The following is a 16,796-nucleotide window of genomic DNA, read 5'->3' as shown; positions in this document are numbered from 1 at the left end:
GAATGCCGATGCTAAGAAAGAATTTTGCCAAACCCAATATCTTGTCCCCTGGAAGCTGCAAACTCAAAAATAAAGCATTAGAAAAAATTTGAAAAGACTATGTTAAAATCATTCACGTGAACATTAAGTATGCTCACTTTTATATTTCCAAAAGTCACATCTGCAAATGCAGTAAACCCTCGAACAACTGAAGAGGTAGTTGCAAGAGGACCATGATGCTCGTATGCCTCGACAACTTTTTCTTCAAAATAAAAGGCTCCATCATCTACATTTTATAGTTTATATCTAGTAAGTTAACCAAGTGGTATTACATCAGAATAATTTGAAAAGCAATTAGAGTACACTGCCCAGCTAACCACTGGCTTTTACATGAACGGCAGTGTAATATTTAGTATGTCAAATGTTTTGAATCCTTACGAGGAAAAAGAAAATATGAAAAAAGATCTTCAAATGGGATCATGTTTGCTAATATTAAATTAGTCACTGGTAAATTGCATATCTAGATCTAAAGAGGTGCTTTTCCAGTGGTGTCTAGAGCTTAAAAATTCTAGCATAAAAGAAGATGAAAATGACAAAATAAAAGCATAAGATTTAGAGCACCAATAAGAGGAAAAAGGGAGCTACGCGTACCATATTTTTCAACGCTGTCAAAGAGCTTCGTTATATCATTTTTCAATGTGCCAATCTGCCAATGAAAACTAATTGTAAGATGTAGGTTGTCAATAAAACATAACTGACACTAACAAATGAGATCTACCAGCGAAAACACACACAAACACAAAGAAAGTAAAACACTGAAAGCAAAATAAGCTAACCATGAACTCAAGTAAACAGATGCCTCTACAAGGCAAAATGAACACTGAAAGAAATTATCTTCGGATATATTAGAAACATGTGGTTGGTGATATTTTAACCACGCAAAAAAAAAAAAAAAACAAAAACAAAAAAAAGGATGGGTTCAATTACCAATGACTGATCAATTTCAGATGATGCCAAAGAAACAACACCAGCAAGTGTTTTAAGCGCCAATCCTGCAGGAGGCATGATAAACTCAGTAGTTAATCAAAGCAAATCAAAGTGATTGGATGAGAGAGGTCTTAAGTTCAAAACAATTCAGGGATGAGGAGCAATGGAGGGCTACAAGTCATTACCTGCAGCATAGGTACTAGACTCAGGGTTATTAGAGCTGTAGCGCCACCTTCCATCACTCTGGCTCAAAGCCTGCGACCACACGGATCATCAACTTACAACAATATATAATTTGTAGGGTAAGTGAGGCATATGAATAAACAGAGAATGAGAATAGGGATCAGAGGTTGGGAAAAAAGAATCAGAATCAGGATCAGCTCCAATACTGAGTTGCCCATGGCCCTTAAATCTTGCACATGAACATCCCGTCTGAGTAGAGGGCAAGGAGTAAACGGAACTGAACCTATTCCCAAATCAGAATCACTGCTTATTGCTAAATTACTACCAACCTTGATGGAACGAAAGATTCCATCAGCATCACTAAGAAGTACATTGACGTTAGAACTTTGACCCTGCATCAAGAGAGGAAAAGAATTAAAGGCAATAAAAAAGAAACATTTATCAAAATTATGGTACTAAAAAGAGAGAATTTAAAAATCATACAGCCTCCAAAACCGAAAATTTAGCCCCCCTAAACAAAATGATATTTATTGGTAATAAAAGAACGTCCCAGTTTAAGGATTTTATTTTACGGCACAAAGGGTAAGAAAAATTCTCTTTAGCTAATTCCATAAATTGGAAAACAAAATCAAATTTGAGGTCAGCCCAGAATGAAATAGAAATATATACTGGAAAGTAAAACCAATAACGGCTGCATATAAGTAGTCACCTTAATGAGTTCCAAACTTCCGATTGAGTAGTAAAACTCAAGCAACGAACTTGCACTGCTAATTGCAGCTTTAAGTCTTGAAACAACACTCTACATAACGAGAAGAAGATTAGGCAACAAAATCAAAACCTTTTCATAATCAGCAATTATCTTGGAAGTGTTTTCAACAACATATCATTTCTAAGGGCTCAACAATACCTCAAAAGCATCCTCCTTAACGTTGCATTTCAAAATGCCATTAACTCTTAAGGCGTGGAACAAATCCTTTGGAGATGAAGATGATGAACCAAGAGTTTCAAGAACAGAATCACAAGTGGCGCTGCTTATATCAGGCTTCTTATCAATTCCAAGAATCTCAAATGATCTTAGGGCCCCATATGCCTCTTCCAAACTGGCAAGAATTTATACCAAACACATTATTAGTCATCTTTTAAGATCGAATTACAAAATTTAACATCAATTGCTAGCAAAGAGAAAAAAGTAGGTCACGTAACTCAATTGAACCTTCCAAATTACTCAAATTCCATTTTCTCGACAACCAAACAGGAAATCACGAAAACAGATTAAAAAGAATGCTTAGAAAGAGGATAAATTTTGGGATTAAATGTAGATTCTAACTCACCTGCCAAAGGATCCATCGGTGGGCTTAAAAAGCTCTAGAGCCGCGGATCGGTGAGCGTCCGTGATCGGCTGAAAGACAGAAGCAGCTTCGCAGATCGCAATCACAGAAAGCAGAACCAGAAATCCTCCTAAAGCTCTAACAGCCATTTCTGCAACATCAACCGACAACCATAAAAATCAATGCTTCAGAAATTCATAAACACTCACGCTAGCATATTATATATACTGTAATATACACATGTAATATAAATATATAAATAATATATATACACACACACGTGCATAACAACGATCTATACAAACCCTAGGGTTTTAGATCGGAAAGAGGAGAGAGATCGTACGAGAAACTTTGGAGGAGAAATTTGGGAGTGGAGCCTTAAAGTCTCCGAGGACGCGATGACTAGTGAGGGAGGGAAGTGAAGGACGCGAACAAAGAAAAGAGAGAAGGGACTAGTTGCCGTGAGTTTTGCATTTGAATACCCAAACTGTCCACGGGGCTCTACCTGAATTACGACGATGTCCGATTCTATTTTGGGCTTTAAAGGAAATCCATTGGGCCCGTATTAATTACGGATGCCCGATTTGGGTGAATTAGAACATGTTTTAAAACTATTTAAAATAAGGTCACGTTTATTTTGGGTGAATTATGTTTGTTTCGAGGGGGTTGTGTATAGTTCTGAATCATAGTTTTTAGTTTTGTTATTGTGTTTTTTTCTTATAAAAAATTTAAATTTTAAAAATTAAAATTATGAACCATAATTTTGAACTCATAAACCAAACGTCACCTAAATAAAAGTTTATGAAGTAAATGAATTATTTATCCCGTAAATGGTTCATTTACCGTTAGCAAAAATACTTTTTTTAAATAAATTTTCTTTTTATGACTGATAAAATAAAATTTTCATGTAAATAAGAATTTTTTTAAATTTTTTTACCAACTGTAATTAAATTATTTACATATTCATTTACATGTAAAATGTTATTTACTTTAAATAGTTTTAAAATATGATATTCACTTAATTTAGTTTTTAAAAATCTAATATTTACTATAATTTTCCGAATTAGAATAGGTCACTCCCATAGAAATGTTGGAATTATTGTGCAAAATTTAAGATCAATTTCACATCAAAATAGGTCAAGTATTTTCAAATTAGACGGAATTTGACTTGTTTTCTATACATCAAGAGGTATTTTGAACTAATACATGTTTTGAAAAATCAGAAAACACTTTAAAAGAAGGTACATAATTCGGGGCATTATGAAAATAATCCAAAGAAAAAATGATGGACATGTTTCTTATGGCTATATCATTCACACGCAGCAGTGCAAGATACTTGTACATTGAGAAACTTAGACGAAATAGGTACACGTGGTTTGGTCCTCTCCCAAGCCATCAGATTTGCCAAACCAGATCATTTTGACGATTTGAAAAACTTAAACCGGTCTAATGACACTGTAGTAGCTCGTTCTAAGGCGATTTGATCCAATTTAAACTGCAGTTTGGTCCAATAATTAAGCCCAATATTAGGCCGAAATGAGAGTGGCGCAAAAACCAATGCGTTTCAAATATGAGAATATGAGAAAAAGACATGAATTTTTTATCCATATTAAGAATAATTTATCCCAAACAATAAAACTAAATCCTAGTTCCATCTGCTTCCAACCCCGTTTACACATGCAATTACCACTTTAGGCGCACACCATTGAATTTCATTCGCACCACAAAGTGTACTAGCTTAGTTCACGATCATGGCTCTAGTTTTTACATATCAGGCACTCATCTCATTATGTGGACGCAAAAAACATAATCTGGCAAAATGGTGACTACATATTATCATGATATGTTCCGCATTTTACCGTACACATCTGATCATCCTTTGGAGGGAAAAAAAAGTTTGATATAATATAATATTGCGAAAGCTTTCTAAAAGTCTATTATATGTGATGAACTCAACTATCGCATAATAACGCAGAAAACAGTATCTGTATCTGTCTGCTGTAAACAGGTAGTAGAGATATTTAGTACAGACTAAGCAGAAAGATTTAATGCAAACGGACTAGGAAGGATCAAAATTCATAACCACAAAATACGACAACACAAAGGTTGAACCAATGAAGGTATTCAATATTTTGGTGGGGGCTGCTGGGTTGGCAACAATCCAAAACGCTTCTTCAAAAGAATGCGGTGTCTCGAGTATTTGTCATCAGGAGAGAAGCGTGCTGCAAATGAAGCGGAGACAGAAGAAACAGGTTAACACCGCAATACAAGGACTCGTAAGCTCAAGAAACGTTCAACATAAAAGAAGGCCGTTCTCTTTAAACTAGAGTCTGATGAATAAACCGAGGGTGATGGAAAAATTGTTCAAAGCTCAGATGAGAAACCCAAAATTCAAATCATATATACTTATAGGTATGAGTGACTTATACTTGTTAACTGTCATTATAGTATAAGATGACCTAAATAATGTAAAACTAAAAGTCTAGTAACCATAACACAGACAACATGACAATATGCTTGAATAAAGTAACAAACAAGACGATTCGCGTTACGAAGAAAGGGGAAGAAAATTTCAAGCAAATTAAGTTGAAAGTTGAAAAATATACCAGGATGAGCAGATTCAGTAGGCGACCCAAGTGGTGATTCTTTCTGCACGCACAAAGCAAGCGGGGATTAGTCGTTATAAAGATATAAGGGGACCAAAATTGCACAAAAAACCGACCAAAATTTGTGAAAAAAGCAGTAATAAATTAAAAACGGAAGTCTGCAACACAACACTCAGCTTCTAGTTGTATCAAATCAATTGATAAAGCATGATGTTTTATGAATTCATCTTCAGTATTTCAGTAAAACATTTCAGACAAATTGAAAAACGCATATTATAATTACGAAGCTAAAACAAAAAAGAAAAAAGAAGAAAAATTGAAATTGGTGCTTCCATAATCCAATATAGAAAAGCGAGGGTTAAAAAGTCACCTTGGTAGTGTAGACCTTGTCACCATTCTCGTTTATGTAAAACTGAAGATACATTTTTTGCTGATTGTAAAACCCTGCTAAAATAGAAAAGGCAACATAAGAACATATAACTAAATGAAAAAAAAAAAAAAAAAACCAGCAAATTAAAAAAAAAAAGCCTTGATTAAGCAAAATTCTGACAGAAATTTACATTAACAAAAAAAAAATCAACGACAAGAGAAACTAAACAATATTCCAGTGTGTTGTCAAAACACAAGAACAAAATAAGAAAAAAAAGAGTATTTTTTCTTGTTCTTCTTCCAATTTACTATTTTTTTAATATAGAATGGAAATCGAAACTAGTCTAAGCTTCAAAGCTTTTACCTTTTTAACGGAGAAAGGAGACGACGAAGTCCGAGGAATGAAGGCTGAGAGAGTCGACGGCGAGGCGAGAGAGAGAACTGAACTGGTGAGTCTTCTGATAAAATAGGGTTGGTTTTGCTTGTTTATTATACGACATGAGACGCACGTGATTCGAGAGTTTTCGATTGAGGGCCGAAAAGATCATGGGCTGGGCTTTGAATGATAATGCTCATTGGGCTTATCCATAACACAGATGACGATAAAAGGAAAAGGACAAATTGGTAAAAGTACAGAAGCAATCCAGTTGACTTTTCAAAGAAAGTGGAGCAGTCTTCGAAGCCACGTTTCTGCAACCTCCATTGATGCATTCGCTGCACCTTCTTCTTATTCATTCAATCTCACCTCTCACTCTTCCAATTCAAGCTAATTTCTTCTCCAAATTCCTAAACCAGAACAGAGGAAGCAAACGAAAAATCGGTATCGATTTTTGGCAGATCGGTCTCCGGTGAAACGATGTCGTTCGAGGAGGAGGAGGCGTTCGAGCACACTCTCCTGGTAGTGCGGGAGGTGGCGGTCTACAAAATCCCGCCGCGGTCGACCTCCGGCGGCTACAAGTGCGGCGAGTGGCTCCAGTCCGACAAGATCTGGTCCGGCCGGCTCAGGGTCGTATCGTGCAAGGACCGGTGCGAGATCCGGCTCGAGGATCCGAACTCCGGCGAGCTATTCGCCGCCTGCTTCGTCTACCCGGGCCAGCGCGAGACCTCCGTCGAGACCGTCCTCGACTCATCGCGGTACTTCGTGCTCAAGATCGAGGACGGTCATGGAAAGCACGCCTTCATCGGGTTAGGGTTCGCGGAGAGGAATGAGGCTTTCGATTTCAATGTGGCTCTGTCCGACCACGAGAAGTACATCAGGAGAGAGCACGAGAAGGAGGTCGCCGGCGGCGAGGTCAGCGACGATTCTCACATCGATATCCACCCCGCCGTTAATCACAGACTGAAGGTATTGGAGAAAAATCTGTTTTTGTTTTTCTTTTTCTTTTTTGGAGTTTGATTTTGATTTATTAGGTTTTGGAGATTGTAGGAAGGGGAAACTATTCGGATAAATGTGAAGCCCAAGCCGTCGAGTGGGACCGGGATGCTATCGGCTGCTGGGCTTTCCGGCACCGGAAAGCCAAAAACAGTGGGCCTTTCGCCGCCGCCGGGGACGGGGAAAATCAGGTCTCCATTGCCACCGCCTCCCAATGATCCAGCTGCTGTTCGGATGACCTCTGGAAATCATGGTGTTGATGATCTCAAGGTTCCCAAGGAAAACACGAGTCGGAGCAGTGATTCTTTGTCAGATCTTTCTCCACTTGAGGTACGCAATGTATTGCCTCTTGTTTGATGCTTTACGACAAGTTTGCCCAAGTTGCTGTTTAAGAGATCCTCGTACATTTTTGTTTACAATTGGTCATCTGTCAGAAAAGAAAAATAGATATGCTTAAGACAAAGGGCAACTTGTGAATGTGACAAGGATTTGAATTGTCGTCATAATTCAATAATTATAATGCCAAGTAGGTCTTGATGGATAATCTGTTAAAATTTTTGGGTGTTTTCTCTCACACCATTCAAATACAACTTTTTGTGCTACAATGTCTACTCAAACATAAAATCACTTTTCAACTCGAATTGAAAACTCAAATTGGCAAAATAAATTAGGCCTTAGATTGTTATTGCATTTTGAACGTAGTATGAAATATGAATGAAATAATGGCTTATCGGGCAAAATGCCTTTTGAGTGAATGGATGATCTCATGATCTGGCATAATAATTTCTCTTAGAAGAATAAGATACCAAGTGTGATACTATCTTAAGTATGTCTGTCCTGTGGTAGTGGTTGATATTTCTTGGCATTTGTCTTGCTGTTTGATCCCATTGTGACTAGCTGCAAGGTGTCTCTTAACTTTCTAACATAATGGTTTTAATGAAGATAGAAATGGGATGCTCGAGTATTTTCTTGATCTTTGATGGTCCTTGTTGTTTGTTCCGATGAGTTCATTGTTGCTCATTAGTCATTGACGTGTTTGTTCTAGGAAGCATCTTCGAAATTCAATCTTAACATTTTCCTCTGTCCAGTTTATTTTTGAGCTATCTAATGAACTCCTCATGAAATATTAAAAACCCATTGACATGTATAACACGCTATTTTTGCTATGCAGAGGAGTCTTCCTTCAGCAACAGGATCTGGCTCAACAAAGACCACCGCAGCCGGATGGGCAGCATTCTGATTGAGGGATCATTTGTTCATTGTTATTGAGTTCATGTCTGATGTTTTACATTTTTTACCTCTTTTTCTTAAAGGAAAACAAAAAAATGGAATATATGAGAAAAGTGAGAAAGTATCAACTACCAAATACTTAATATCTGAAAAATAATTGTTTTGTGCAATATATTTATATGCTTCTTCTATCCTACCCGGTTCTTTCTTTGGGTTTGGGATGCTGACTTTTGAATTTCCAGAGTTCGTAATATCATGTATCAAAATTGTGAATAAGTAAATTTGGTTTGCCTTATCCAAGTCTTACAAAGATTTTTTTTCATCTCTTTTTCTAGCCATTCCATATTTTTTTAGGCAAATTTCCAATCACTAGTTCTAAAGATGTACTGTTTCCTTGATGACCAGAAAAAAACGACATTTTCTTCGTGGCAGTCAAACTTCAAACGACACGTCCTCTTAAAGCAACCGGCATATATTTTTCTTATCGTTGCTAAGCCAACAAAATTGTTTTGTAGTGAAAAGCCTTACAACAGTATCATATAATTGTAGTTTCAAGCTATCGTACATCCTAATCATCATACAATGTGAGGAAGAAAAGACAAACAGAAACAAACCAACCATCGTGTTAAATTGATAATGAGGTGCGTGTGTGTGTGTGTGTGTGTGACCAAGGTTTCCCTTGGTTCCGTTAAAAGACGTGTTGGACACGAATCTACAAAATCTTTCGTCACAACTTTGCTTGAATTTCTCTCGTGGTCTGACAGACAAAAAAGAATGATAAACCTTCTATGTACAGAAATGAATATTCTATCTAGTGTTGTTTAATCAAAACAGTGCTAGGAAGCACCAAAAAGTTGAAAGAACTCTCATGTTTCCCTTTGCCCCGGTAAGAACAATCGCCCACAACTGGAGCGGAGAAGCTCTAAAAAAAAAAAAAAAAAAAAAAAAAAAAAACGGCTGAACCTAAAAAATTACAGTTTGACAGCATCCTTCAGCAATAAATCAAAAATCAGATACTATTGATAATCTGGCTTTAGAACCCAAACTGAACCATCTCGGTTTTTCTCCAATGTAGCTATTTCTTTCAAAAGGTTCTTAAACAAAGGAAGATCCTCCGAGGGTATTCTGTCCCGAAAATGCTGAACTATGGTTGCAGAATCTGCCCTTCCACCTTTCTGCTGTATGAAAGTACAGATTTGACGAATTAATACTTCAGGCGGCACTCTAGATAGGTTTTGAGATGTTCTGGAAGATCCAATATTTGCAGATTTTCCTCTGTTTGGATTAGAAGCATTTCCAAACTGATGATCGATTCCGGCATTGGTGGCTCTCTCTTGGTTTCCCCGAATCCTTGCTAGTAACTCAGCTGAAGATAATGCCTTTCCAGCAGATGCGCCGGCAGCAATGCCATTGAGATTGCTTGCTCCATTTCGGGAAGATTCATCTGACGGCTTAGAACTGTTGATCAACTTGGAATTCACAGTGGAACCAAATTTTCGACGCACTGATGATGGTGCGCCAGCAGTTCCTGATTTCCCAGTCCATGTTGGGACGGAGATGTTTTCGCGGCTCCGAAGCATTCGAGACTGGCGCAATGCTTCAGCTGCTCTTTGAGCAACTCGAGAAGCCTCCTCCTCCAGCCTCATTCTTTCTTCATCATGAGCATTCATGATTAAATCATGGTTCACTGCACTCTGGAGAATGAAAGTAAGATCAGATTAGAGGAGAAAAGCTAAATTAGACTACAGAGAAAGCGGTAGCGTTTCAACCAGTCATAACTGAAGTCTGGAATTTGATATCGATTAGTGAATGCTTTTGTTTCAATCAAAAGGGAAGCAGATAGTACTGAAGATAAATTCTTCGAACTCCAATCAGAAAATTTGGCAATAGAAAGAAAAAAGAAAAACACCTTGAGAAAAGCACATTCTAAGCAAGGAAGTTATCAAAATTCATAGTTAATGCTGCAAGCATGGATGATATGCAATGTGGTAATCGTTGGAACTTGGTTATGGAAATAAGCAGTGGAGAAACTTACATGTATCCCATGAGCATCAAAAAGACTCTTCAATATATTTGTTTCTTCATCTACTTCACCATCACTGGAATCAGCCTTTTCTTTTCCTTTTCTCTTCGAAGGTACAGTTCCTGCGTTGTTTCCTTTATAAGCTAAGGCACCTTGCTTATCCTGTTCATCTTTCTGCAACCCAACAAAATTGACATCTTCAGCCAATTGGCTGAATATATTAGAGGTTTCAGTAGTTCCAGTCTCTCCCTCATCTTTGAGAGTGAACAGATCCTTCATATCTCGAGCTTTGAAGAACCTTTTCTGTTGTGGATTCTTCAATATTTTATTGGTGAGAAAATGTTTGTAAATTTGCCGATGATAAACCTTTTCCTCGATAGTTCCACGGGTGATCAGTCTATATACAGTGACATCTCGCTTCTGACCAATACGCCAAGCCCGTTCTCTTGCCTGTAACAAGTTTCAATCAGTGTGTTTTGCGGGTAAGCAACGTATCAAATCAAGAAGCAACAAAAACAAAAACACTCTCTGACTATCTGATGCACCCAACGTAGTAGAAAAGGTAAAAACTATGTATACATCTAACAATACAAAACGAAGCAAGTCAAAATACCTGCATGTCGGTTGAGGGGTTCCAATCAGGATCGAAAATGATCACCCTATTTGCACCTGTCAGATTTGTCCCTATCCCACCAACCTTTGTGGTCAGAATGAAAACAAACACGTCATTTGAGTTGTTAAATTCATCTATTAAGGCCATTCTCTGTTTTATTGGAGTAAGACCATCCATTCTCCGGTAGCTATAACCATCAGAAGTCAAAAAGGTTTCCATGATATCAAGCATTTGTTGAGTCTGGGTGAAAAGAAGAACACGATGACCTTGCTCCTTCCAAACTTTGAGCACTTGACCAACCACTTTCATTTTTCCACTACGTTCAGGATTCCCATAGTCTGGATTCCAGCAGGCTTGTTCTCTCTCAAGCAGATCAGGATGGTTGCAAATCTTGCGCATCACATCAATTCCATAAAGAGAATTTCTACCCCCATCAAATATCTGTTCCACCTCAGAGCTAGCAAGAAATGCTCTGTAAACAGATCGTTGCTCAGTAGTGAGACTGCAAAAGAGGACATGTTCAGTCTTTTTAGGAAGATGCGCATTCACATCAGCCTTCATACGCCGAAGGAGATACGGCATTATCAAATCACGCAGAACCACAGCACACCTGCACAACAATAGGTTCCCAACTCAAGACAACACAAAGTGAGGAACCATGGAAACAAATAGCTAACTAATAGATTTAGATAGAATTTCCTTAATGGTTATAGCGTTATGAACTAATAAAACCAATAGTTATTGATTAACCTCCAAAGTTCAAACTTTCCCTTCACTTTTTTTTTTCCCCAACCCACAGCAAGGAGGAGGAAGGAGCGTAATCTTTACAAGTTACTGAGATCAACTTACAAGTACGTTACAAACCTTTCAAACACATCAACCAACAAGTTTCCCTTCAGCAGCAAATGGAGATACAAAACTATATATTCGTGTGCAAGTTGGGTTTCAGAGTTCCAGAGATATCACAATGTTTACCTGTATGCTGTGGATACTTGTAATGGTGAAGCATTTGCATAACCTCCTACAGATATGGGGACTGCAAACGCGGCTTCGAACACAGGCAAGACCCCCAACTTTCCGGGGAAAACAAAATCAAACAAAGACCACAGTTCAGAAAGCTTGTTCTGAATCGGTGCACCTGTCATTATTATACGATGAACAGTCTGGAGCTGTTTGCAGACCAAAGTAACTTCAGCATTTGGGTTCCGAATACGGTGACCTTCATCTAAAACTGCATATCCCCATTCTATGTCGAGTAGTTTTTCCCCTAATATACGGAGTTGCTCATAAGTGGTAATGAGCAAACCAGATTCTGACCCCAAAACACGGTTGATCAAGGAATCCCATTTGTTAGAGGTTTTAGAAGATAAATTTCCCTCATAATCGCTGTCTAGTGAACCTTCACTCTCATAATCACTTTCATAAGATTTGGACCTCTTCTTCCTATTATCTAGATCCTGAGCAGAATCATGAAGGATCTCCACCTTAAAGCTTGGGTACCATTTTCGAGCCTCCCTTTTCCACTGTCGCAAAAGTGTGACTGGGCAGACAACAATGCTTGGTTTATACATTCCGCTGAAATGCAAAGAACCAAGAAAAGATAAGACCTGGATGGTCTTTCCAAGCCCCATCTCATCTCCAATAATTCCTCCTCCTCTTTGGCAATGCAATTCCCACAGCCACTGAACCCCTACTTTCTGATAGTCAAAAAGTTGGTTATAAATCTTTTCTGGAATTTTAAGCCCACCTTCAAGGATAATATAAGGAGGTGCGCTATCATCTTCATCTTCAATGTCTTCTTGCTCTTGTTCCTCTTCTTCACCAGTGGAAGTGGGCAAGTCTCCTCCTATATCTTCTGCAAGATTTTAAGAAAACAACTTTCATATGATGATAAACAAATTATGCAATACTTCGAAAATAAAACCAGTGACATAGACATTAATTATTGTCAAGCTAGTGTAAAATCGACCAGCGCTCTATACAGGTTAGAGCTACCCTACGGCTCCTTGAAACCACAAGCAAGGAGAATTTTGAAACATACCATTTTCTTCAAAATGATTATCCTCACGAGATATGAGCTTTTGCCACCTCTTGTCAGGTAAAGGCCGTTTAGTTTTCCTTCTAGAATTCTTCTTTTTTTCTTCTTCATTTTCTGGAGATTGACAAACCTTGACAGATGTTTTTAGCCTATGAAAAGGATGAGTGGGTGCATCAAGCTTTGGTAGAGCGTCTGAGTCAAGTAGCTTGGTTGTTGGGCGACCTTGTGCAGCCTCTGCCATTGCCTTGGCAGCTCTAGCAACGCTGAGTGAAGCAAAATCATCATTTCTCTCCTTTTCAGAGGAAATGTTGTGCCGTTGAGATGGCCCTGGCTCTTGAATGCGACGTTCAAAACCCTTTAGCTTATGAAAGGGCGTTAAAATTCCTTTTCGAATTAATTCATCCCTTTCCTATATAGTATATATAAATGTACAGTTAGTCATCTTGTTCCTTTGGTCAACTTTAAAAATTTGACATGTTTACACACATGAAATTATATATTGTAATTCCTCAAAAATAGTCGAACATACTGGGGTTGAAATTATAGAACAATGTTAACTCACAGTTTCAACAAATCCAGTAGAAGCTGCATCCAACGCCGCATTGAAATCATCATCCTCGTCAAAAGAGACTGTTTTATGACGCTTCTCAGAACTTTTGCCTGTTTTTTTAACTTCTTTTAACTTCCTCTTGGGTCTTGGCTCTTCCTTGACAATATCAAATATTGACCTGTCATGCTCAACACCTTTGGACGGTTTACTCTTGCGCAAACCAGAAAGCTCTTTCTCAATTTGAGCCTTTGTCTTCTTTAGACTTCTCAGCCGGTCAGTGGCTAAAGCATGATGAAGGTCTAACTCATTAGAGGAGTCTTGAGGGCCATCCTCTTCGGCCCCTTGCTCTGTACTGCCATCACCATCATAAGCATTGTCTTCATTTTGTAGGATTTTCCTTTCTGGTTTGACAGTAGAGGCAACAGCATCTATTTCAAATTCTACCGCCCTCAATTTATTGTAGAGTCTCGCCTGGCTTGCGGTTGACGGGTCCACAGTTTCTGACTGCTCAAGAGCATTCTCCTCAATGTCTTCTCCAACTTCACTACTGCCCACATTACTTGTTGCCTGATATTGTCAATACAACTTGCAAAATTATTCTTATACTTTTACAGTACTTAGCTACTACAATCTCAAAAGAGCAAGCTTAACGCTTCTTATCCATGGGCCTAACATCAGAAGTTCCACCACAGCAGAATAATGGAGTTTTAGAACACAATTTTAACAAGAAGGGCAAATCACCTTTTTTTCGCATCTTTCCTTCCATAATAAAACTTCTATTAATTCGAACAAAACTGAATTCGACATTGTTAGGGAATCAGCTTTCCATTAAAGATTCACTCAAGAAAACCAAACATTACCCAATATTACATACCACTAACAGAAGATATTTACTAAGTCAAAAACTTCCAATGCAATTACACGAATCAAAATAATAAAACACGAACAATGAGTGTACCTGTGATAAAATGTTGCGCTCAATATCTTCAGGATTCGCCGACGTTACGCCCAAACTACGCAGCAGAATCCTGTCCTCGTCTGGATCCATTGAAACTCTTATCAATTTCTCCACTCAGTATTCATGGTTTAAAGAACAATTTTCCATTCCATTTTTCAGCACCTAAACAGCAACACTTCGTCATTTTCGCAAATTAAACCACAGAATTTCATTCAATCTACCGATTAAAAGAAGATTTCATAAACCAGTGAGCAAAATAACCAAAATTGAATCAAAAATCAAAACAATGAATTAAATTTCGAAACTTACCACGTAAAGCTCGATCATGCAAATTGAAATTTTAAAAACAAAAATTAATGAATCTATAGAGAAGCGAACGCGAGGGCTTTCGCTCTCTCGCTTTCCTTGGTGAATGGCGGGTTTTGCCGCTTTTATTACGTCATTATTCTGGAGAGGGTTTTCTATACCGTGAGCAAGGTGTTCACGATTACTAACCTACGATAGTCGGACACTTTGTATAAATAGACTAAGCAAAAAGTATTTTTAAGTAAATAAATTATAAAAAAATAAATTAGATAAATAGTCCAACTTCTACATCAGCATATCACGTCATTAATTATGCTTTTAAGAGGACACTTTGTATAAATAGACTAAGCAAAAAGTATTTTTAAGTAAATAAACTATAAATAAATAAATTAGATAAATAGTCCAACTTCTACATCAGCATATCACGTCATTAATTATGCTTTTAAGGTTTTCTTTCTCCTTATCTTCTTCCATTTTGCGCCGTTTTCTTCTCTCAGCCGCCTTCTATTTCTTCTCTCTTCTTCTCAAGTCATCGTCGTCGCATAACCTCATTAACATTATTATCTTGCTCATTCAGCATTTTTTTCTCGTCCAAAATGAAGTTTGAAGAAGAGCTACTAAGTAAATCTTTCTTTTTCTATATCTCTCATGGTGTTTTTTGTTGTTGTTCGTATGTTTTTAAGATGAGAATATAGTTAAAAATGTTAAAAATCTATGAAAATAGTAATTTTACATGGCAAAAGACCAGTTTACATTGTCTGATATGATGAAGATCTGCTGGGTTTAGAAAAAAAAGGTTTGTTCTTGGTCGGTTCGTGGTCTGTTTTTATACATGGTCGGTTCGTGGTATGTTCTTGGTCTGCTCTTATACATGGTCGGTTCGTGGTATGTTCTTGGTATGTTCTTATACATGGTCGGTTCATGGTCTGTTCTTGGTCTGTTCTCATTACATGGTCGGTTCGTGGTCTGTTCTTGGTCTGTTCTTATAACATGGTCAGTTCGTGGTCTGTTCTTAGTATGTTCTTATTGTACGGTCGGTTCTTAGTCTGTTCTTATTGCACGGTCAGTTTTTAGTCTGTTCTTATTGCACAGTTAGTTCTTAGTCTATTTTTGGTCTGTTCTTGATTTGTTCTTATTATATGGTATGTTCTTGGTCTGTTCTCATTATATGGTATGTTCTTAGTCTGTTCGTGGGATATTTGGTTTGGTTTAATGACATATTATTATCTTGATTAAATTTTTGCAGTTTTAATATCTAAATAATGCCTAAGTGGAGGATTTTTGTTGACATTGGAGGAAAATGGGAGGAGAATGAAAGTTGTTGGGTGTGGCATACAGACTGTAATTTAATTGGCATATATATGGATGAGAATGATACTCTCGAAACCTTCGTTGATAAGATTTGTAGAAATGTGAAATTGATGGACAAAAATATTCCTTGCAGTTATCATGGGTACCGAATTTGAAACAGAAATCGTTGCCCGTTGTAATAAAAGACAATGATGATTTGTTATTCTTCAAGGATACAGCCCACGAGGTACCGCTACACGTGATAGTGGATGAGAAGTTTATGAATCTAGAAGAACATATTGATGGAGTCAAAATTAAGAGAAATCTTTTGCATGACGATTTTTTTTATCGTGATTTTATGGGTATTGTAGCTACAGATGAGTTTTCGACTCGTAATGATATTCCACCACAGTCGCAACCACAACCAGAGTCACAGCTACAGCTAGAGCCACAACCACTTGCCATTTTAAATGAAGTAGAAGTTGCTGGTCCTTTAGTTTGTATCGACTAGACTGAGTTTGGATCATCTCATGAATCTACCTTCAGTGACGGATCTAGTTTAGAAGTTGATCAGTACTTTACAAGTAAGAATGATTTGAAGGAAAAGCTGCATTTAATAGCTTTGAAGGGGAGGTTTGAGTTTTGAACAACAAAATCAAATAAAGGCGTGCTTGTCGTAGAGTGTGTGGATCCGAAATGTGTGTGGCGTATCCGAGCCTGCAAACTCAGACTATCGAACATGTTTGTAATCCGCAAGTATAATGGTGTTCACTCTTGCTCGTTAGAAAAGCGTTCGGCGAAGCACAGGCAAACAACGTACTCCGTTATTGGAAGTTGCATGAAAAACCAATTTATAGGCGTCAAACAGGGTCCGGTTCCCAAATCAATTCAGAAATATGTCCGTGACGAATTCGGGACGGACTTCAGTTATTACAAAGGATGGAAGGCTCGTGAGCATGCACTT

General features: G+C 37.7%; 4 protein-coding genes across 5 annotated transcripts in view; 1 reads left to right on the top strand and 3 right to left on the bottom strand.

The window, feature by feature from the left end:
• LOC21389106 (dolichyl-diphosphooligosaccharide--protein glycosyltransferase subunit 2) overlaps positions 1-2,921 on the bottom strand; it is a 7,531-nt gene extending 4,610 nt beyond the window's left edge. The window contains exons 1-10 of one of the 2 annotated variants that reach the window (XM_024168896.1): positions 2,821-2,921; positions 2,481-2,628; positions 2,057-2,249; positions 1,859-1,948; positions 1,479-1,541; positions 1,152-1,221; positions 967-1,031; positions 631-685; positions 138-265; positions 4-55 (exon numbers count right to left, since the gene is read on the bottom strand). In XM_024168896.1, coding sequence (XP_024024664.1) covers positions 4-55; positions 138-265; positions 631-685; positions 967-1,031; positions 1,152-1,221; positions 1,479-1,541; positions 1,859-1,948; positions 2,057-2,249; positions 2,481-2,626 — 862 coding nt within the window. In that variant the 5' untranslated portion in view covers positions 2,627-2,628; positions 2,821-2,921. Of the gene's footprint in view, positions 1-3; positions 56-137; positions 266-630; positions 686-966; positions 1,032-1,151; positions 1,222-1,478; positions 1,542-1,858; positions 1,949-2,056; positions 2,250-2,480; positions 2,629-2,782 lie in introns of both variants that reach the window. The other variant, XM_024168897.1, reaches the window with a different exon arrangement.
• Positions 2,922-4,421: 1,500 nt separating this feature from the next.
• LOC112092510 (H/ACA ribonucleoprotein complex subunit 3-like protein) lies at positions 4,422-5,921 on the bottom strand. The gene is made up of 4 exons (XM_024168908.1): positions 5,817-5,921; positions 5,454-5,527; positions 5,084-5,126; positions 4,422-4,699 (listed from the first exon to the last, which is right to left on the bottom strand). Exons 2-4 carry the CDS (start codon positions 5,505-5,507, stop codon positions 4,602-4,604), a joined length of 195 nt encoding a protein of 64 aa, XP_024024676.1. The 5' UTR covers positions 5,508-5,527; positions 5,817-5,921; the 3' UTR covers positions 4,422-4,601.
• Positions 5,922-5,994: 73 nt separating this feature from the next.
• LOC21389105 (uncharacterized protein At1g03900) lies at positions 5,995-8,349 on the top strand. The gene is made up of 3 exons (XM_010103106.2): positions 5,995-6,797; positions 6,879-7,154; positions 7,996-8,349. Exons 1-3 carry the CDS (start codon positions 6,309-6,311, stop codon positions 8,062-8,064), a joined length of 834 nt encoding a protein of 277 aa, XP_010101408.1. The 5' UTR covers positions 5,995-6,308; the 3' UTR covers positions 8,065-8,349.
• Positions 8,350-8,372: 23 nt separating this feature from the next.
• On the bottom strand, positions 8,373-14,692 carry LOC21389104 (protein CHROMATIN REMODELING 8). The gene is made up of 8 exons (XM_010103105.2): positions 14,546-14,692; positions 14,237-14,398; positions 13,291-13,845; positions 12,732-13,137; positions 11,666-12,545; positions 10,691-11,300; positions 10,090-10,527; positions 8,373-9,748 (listed from the first exon to the last, which is right to left on the bottom strand). The coding sequence occupies exons 2-8, from the start codon at positions 14,324-14,326 to the stop codon at positions 9,071-9,073; spliced, it is 3,657 nt and encodes a 1,218-aa protein (XP_010101407.1). The 5' UTR covers positions 14,327-14,398; positions 14,546-14,692; the 3' UTR covers positions 8,373-9,070.
• Between the last annotated feature and the right edge of the window lie 2,104 nt (positions 14,693-16,796).

This window comes from Morus notabilis, unplaced genomic scaffold (genome assembly GCF_000414095.1).
Source record: "Morus notabilis unplaced genomic scaffold, ASM41409v2 Scaffold1293, whole genome shotgun sequence".
Lineage (NCBI taxonomy): Eukaryota > Viridiplantae > Streptophyta > Magnoliopsida > Rosales > Moraceae > Morus > Morus notabilis.
Note: the sequence above shows the minus strand (reverse complement) of the source record. Positions and strands in the feature narration are given on the sequence as shown.

What these genes read in the sequence shown, in the direction of transcription:
- LOC21389104 (XM_010103105.2), bottom strand. Translation starts at nt 14,326, where the DNA reads ATGGATCCAGACGAGGACAGGATTCTGCTGCGTAGTTTGGGCGTAACG. An exon ending in TAATCATTTTGAAGAAAATG is followed by an intron (nt 12,546 to 12,731) that starts GTATGTTTCAAA and finishes AAAATCTTGCAG; the next exon opens with AAGATATAGGAGGAGACTTG. An exon ending in TTGATGCTCATGGGATACAT is followed by an intron (nt 9,749 to 10,089) that starts GTAAGTTTCTCC and finishes TTCATTCTCCAG; the next exon opens with AGTGCAGTGAACCATGATTT.
- LOC21389105 (XM_010103106.2), top strand. Translation starts at nt 6,309, where the DNA reads ATGTCGTTCGAGGAGGAGGAGGCGTTCGAGCACACTCTCCTGGTAGTG. An exon ending in CCGTTAATCACAGACTGAAG is followed by an intron (nt 6,798 to 6,878) that starts GTATTGGAGAAA and finishes TGGAGATTGTAG; the next exon opens with GAAGGGGAAACTATTCGGAT. An exon ending in CAGATCTTTCTCCACTTGAG is followed by an intron (nt 7,155 to 7,995) that starts GTACGCAATGTA and finishes TTTGCTATGCAG; the next exon opens with AGGAGTCTTCCTTCAGCAAC.
- LOC112092510 (XM_024168908.1), bottom strand. Translation starts at nt 5,507, where the DNA reads ATGTATCTTCAGTTTTACATAAACGAGAATGGTGACAAGGTCTACACT. An exon ending in ACAAGGTCTACACTACCAAG is followed by an intron (nt 5,127 to 5,453) that starts GTGACTTTTTAA and finishes TTGTGCGTGCAG; the next exon opens with AAAGAATCACCACTTGGGTC. An exon ending in TACTGAATCTGCTCATCCTG is followed by an intron (nt 4,700 to 5,083) that starts GTATATTTTTCA and finishes CTTCATTTGCAG; the next exon opens with CACGCTTCTCTCCTGATGAC.